This window comes from Morone saxatilis, unplaced genomic scaffold (genome assembly GCF_004916995.1).
Source record: "Morone saxatilis isolate NCDOM2014 unplaced genomic scaffold, NCSU_SB_2.0 Contig3, whole genome shotgun sequence".
In the NCBI taxonomy this organism is placed as follows: Eukaryota; Metazoa; Chordata; class Actinopteri; family Moronidae; genus Morone; species Morone saxatilis.
In genome coordinates, this window is record NW_023339873.1 from 329,278 (window position 1) to 334,202 (window position 4,925).

The 4,925-nt window shown below is 40.2% G+C and overlaps 1 protein-coding gene across 1 annotated transcript in view; it reads right to left on the reverse strand.

The window, feature by feature from the left end:
• Positions 1-4,925, reverse strand: part of mdga2a (MAM domain containing glycosylphosphatidylinositol anchor 2a) — a gene marked incomplete in the record, with an annotated part of 62,993 nt that overhangs the window by 28,773 nt on the left and 29,295 nt on the right. The window contains 2 exon segments of the mRNA XM_035674754.1: positions 192-464; positions 1,794-1,926. Of these exon segments, the coding sequence (XP_035530647.1) occupies positions 192-464; positions 1,794-1,926 (406 nt within the window).

A 4,925-nucleotide genomic window follows, 5' to 3' on the forward strand; every position in this document is an offset into this window, starting at 1 on the left:
ATACACACACTGATACACACACATTTTGGATTGATTTAATGTATTCAGCACTGAGGTAAAAACGTGAGTATTTGTTTTACAACACTGTGGGGACGAGAATCTGTTGACACGCCGGCTTTATGGGAACACCCCCCCGTATGGGATCGTACTCAGTCTCCACAATGTAATCCATTCAAGTTTTAATGTCATACCTCTGACCAGTATGGTGGTGGATTTCTTGGCGGGATTGCCCACGTTGTTGGACGCCATGCAGCTGTAGGCACCGCCGTTGTCCACGGTGACAGCGGGGATGGTCAGCGTGCCGCCGTTGATGACGCTCCTCTTTGGGAGCTCCTCCCCTCCCGGCCTCACCCACCTCAAGGTGGGAGGAGGATCTCCACCCGATGCCACGCACACCAGAGTGATCGTCTCCCCCGGGTTCACCACCAGGGGGTCGTCCAGGAGGAGCTTAATGGAGGGAGGAGCTGGTGGGGAGGAGGAAGGAAAGAGACATAATAATAATCATTCAGACTCTATTACACTTATTGAAATGTTACATACTACAGCTTTAATGCCCTGCGCTGGGCACGCACATACACACACTGTGATGTCACTCAGCACCTGAGCTGAGTGAGGCACAGAGCACCTTTCTACTCAGGTTTCTTTCTTTGTTTACAGTACAAATGTTCTGCACTTTAAGTTTTAAGTTGTAAGTTATATGTTATATTTTAGTTGTATTTTATATTGGAAATTTTTATACATTTTTTAATTATTATGTCCTTACTGTTCTACCCTCAGGGAGTCAGGCAAAGTAAGATTTTCATTGTGCGTACTAGCCTTGTGTTTATACTGTACATATGATATGATGAAACCTCTTGAATCTTGAATGATTCTTGTTTAATTTTTAAAATTTTTAAAGTTTTCTGTAAAAAGACTTCAAGACTACAGTTTCTCAGTCTAATGTTATATCATATGCAGGTGGATCTTAGGATCATATATATATATATATCTTTTACATTTTAAAAGGTTTTAAAATATCTTGTCATGTGTAAATAATCCATAGTGTTCTCCCTCTCACTGCAGAATCAGAGTATAAAAGCTTCCTGTCTGCAGATTCACATCAGAGTGAAATAAAAGCTGCAGAGCGACTCGCTGCCTCCACCAGCTGCACACGATGAGCTGCAGAAAAGCAGCTAAATGCAGAAATAATAATGAGGGAGATAAAAATAGCTGAGTCGACCTCTGTTAAGCTGACATCATGTAAATCCCATCAGCCCCTGGGGCGGGGCGGCAGGATCTACTGTACAGGTCAGAGAGCTGCAGTCTGAGAGAGGAAAATGATTTATTTATGATTTACATTCATCCAACTGTACACGCACAGGTACAGATGGATTAAAACAATAATACAGAGAAAGAAGGATTAAATATATGGAGACCTGAATGCCCATTTCTGCCAGAAAAAGAAAAAAATGATAAAATTATAAATACTATATACCATATTTTAAATTATGAGATAAATTAGTATCTTAATAGTGGAAGTCATACATTTCCCTTTTATGTAAAAAATATAAGCTATTAATTGGCTTTTTTGATCTTCTATTCCATACTTTTGACATACTATACTCTGTTTTACATGAGTCAGGCCACTGTTTCATTGGAACCTGCAAACATACTCACACTGTGGGGACTCCAGACTCCATCTGAGGACCAAGTCTGCTCCACACGAGGTCAAACTCTCAACTCAGCCTCAGTTTACAGGTTCAGGGTTAAAGTTCAAACAGTGGTGTGTGTGTGTGTGCGTGTGTGTGCGTTACCTGTCCTGTTGTTCAGACTGAAGTGGGCGCTCTTGTCTCCGATACCGCAGACGTTCCTGACGGAGGAGATGCAGGTATATTCAGCGTAATCTTGAGGACGAAGGTTCTTTAGCTTCAAGATCTTTGTCTCACCCTGCAACAAACGCACACAAAAGCGTCTTGTTATACTTGTGAGGACCCTCACTGACATACTGCATTCCTTAACTCTTACCCTAAAGCCTTGGTCACACTACATGACTTCCTGTCTTGTCAGTGTCAGACAACCTTATCATACTTTCTTCTTGTCAAGAAGTGTGTAACTATCCGGTTTGCTGCTTCCTGTCTGGTGCTGGAGAGAGAGACTGCTTTCATTGGTTGTAGCTCGTTGTGTAACTCCCTGAAATAACATATTTTGCTGTCGCCTGTGAGTTCTCTGATCGTGTCTTTGAACAGTTCACACATAGATATCGTCCTCACTGGAGCGCAGATTTGCCTCTGATCTGGGAGCATTTGATCTCCAAAAACTGTTGGCGAGTGGAAAATCAGGGCTGAAATCATGTAGTGTGAACTCAACATAACCCTGGTTTAAAACTGAAAATCTTCCTGCATATACTACACACTGTATATAATATATAATATATACTGTTTATATCTTTCACTACTGGACAACAGAGGACAGAAAATAAAACAATTTCCTGTGTGTAAACTCTTCAGAGAAGTTATTGAGGACAGTTTCTCTTCTGCCTGGAGCTCAGATTATCACCAGTCTAACTGGGACACAAACATCAACATCAACAAAGTTTTCACTCTTCACAAACTAACAGGATGTCCGCAGTGTCAGATGATATTGTCCTACCACCAACTCACTGGTTTATGTACTGGATCAAATGTGTTTGGCACTAACGGATGCAGATGTAGTTTCTGGATTTGTGTGATGTGCGTAGGGGAGATGTGTTTGAGTGCTATTTGTGGGAGGTTGATGTTTATGTATCGTGCTGTGAGAGATGGTGGGTTGTTGTTAGTTAGTTAATGTGTCTGAATATTGGGATGGGTCATGTAAATGACCAGATGAGTGGTGCCTATAAATCCATTGGTCTCTAGTTTGTGGTTGTAGTCTCATGAGGTTGTGATCATCCTAGAACTCATTTTATACAAAAGATGCTCTCACTGCAGTGAAATGATGACTATGTGGATGAACATCCTCACACATGAATACAGTTGGGATCATTGGATACACAAGAGTCCCAGCTTTCCATTCATATTTATGCATTCCAACACTTCACAGACTCCATTATACAGAAATATTCAAATACGCTAGGTGAAAATAACACCTTTACAGTATACTGCATGCAAAATACTGCATGTGATTAGCATAAAGTGTCGGCAAAGGGGAGACTCGTGGGTCATTTTCATTTCATTTCCATTTTCATTCAGAGATCTTGAAGTCAGAGGTCAAGGGATCCCTTTGAAAATGGCCATGCCAGTTGTTCCATCACCAAAATGTAACAACAACAACATAAATTTGGAGCGTTATTTAACACTATGATTATTTAATAATTATTCAATGTTATTTAATATTTCTATCTTCACTCTAGACCTAAAACTGAGCTACAGCCTCTGAAAGACAGTAATGTTGGCTGTCGAGTCGAGGAGGTTACCACTGCTCCAGTGGACCAGACACCAAAATAAAATCTTAATTCATTTCAATTTGCAGACCTGCAGTACATCCATGTCTGATATGCTGTGTTTTATGTATTGTGATTAATTTTGATCTAATTATTTTATTGTCACCTAGTATGACGAAAATGAGGTGGCTACTAAAATAATGACCAAGACTCAAATAAGAGCTGTCACAAAATAGTACTCTGACGCTGATTACTAGCAATGTGTGTATATTTCTTAAATTCTCATTTTTGTGACCTTTTTTTTTGTAGTCAGTAACTCACCTTTCTTGGTCAAGAGACTCTTAAAAAATGGAATTTTATCTCAATGATGCTTTCGTGGTTAAACAAAATAATTAAAACGCAGTTCAAATAAAAAGTAAGAAATAAAATTACAATTACAAATACAAATACAATCTAATGCAAACAGAAGATGAAATAACAGCATCGGGACGGAAAATAAAATAAACAAAATTAAATTAAAAACATTTTTAAACTACAAATAAAACACAAACTATAAGACATTGAGTGAGTAACTAGAAATTACATAAAACAATAATTCTGGCTTAATTAGCTCCTCCTCCTCCTTCACCCTGCTCCTCCTCATTTCTCCTTCTCTTCTTCTTCCTCCCTCCCTCTCCTCTTCCTCCACACTTCTCCACCTCGCTGCCAAATCTCTGTTATCTCCTCTGGCAGCCTCGGTGCTGCCTTCCGCCTCACAGACAGATGAGATGAGATTAGATGACATTTAAATGGGATGTTTGTGCAAAGATGGCGGCCAATTTTTTTGGCGGATGAGGAGGAGGAGGAGGAGGAGATAAGTCCCTCATTAGTGCCTACGAGGAGAGAGGGGGGAGGGGTTAACGAGTTCTCGAGCTTGGCGCTGAAGGCATTACAGTCGACAGCGTGAATGTTATCTCTGCTGCGGTATTACACGGCCCACTAACCGGCCGCCTGATTGGCCGGCTTCCCTTTGCTCCAAATTAAATCTAAACCACGGCCAAAAGAGGAGAAAAAAATACAAATCTGGAATCTCCATCTGCAGAAATGTTTTAATCCACAGGAGGAGGAGGAAGAGGAGGAAGAGGAGGAAGAGGAGGGCTTTAACTACATGGATGGCTCGGCTTTTACAAACTGTTGAACTCACTGACGGAGGACGATGAATATTCAGATTTAATACAAGAAAGGAAGCAGGAGGAGGTCGAGTTGGCGTTGGTATTAACTGTAAGACAGAAAAATAATGTGGCCCACTAAAAAAATTACCATCTTTATTCTAAAATTGGTGCAGTACTTAAATATTCAATTTTGATATAGAACCAGGCATCATCATAAAACTAAAGTAAAACCACATTCAAACATCAAAAATAATGTTGGAGGCTATGTTGGTCTTCTTCTCATAGGAAAAGACTATTATAAGAGAATACAGTGCCTTGCGAAAGTATTCGGCCCCCTTGAACTTTTCAACCTTTTGACACATTTCAGGCTTCAAACA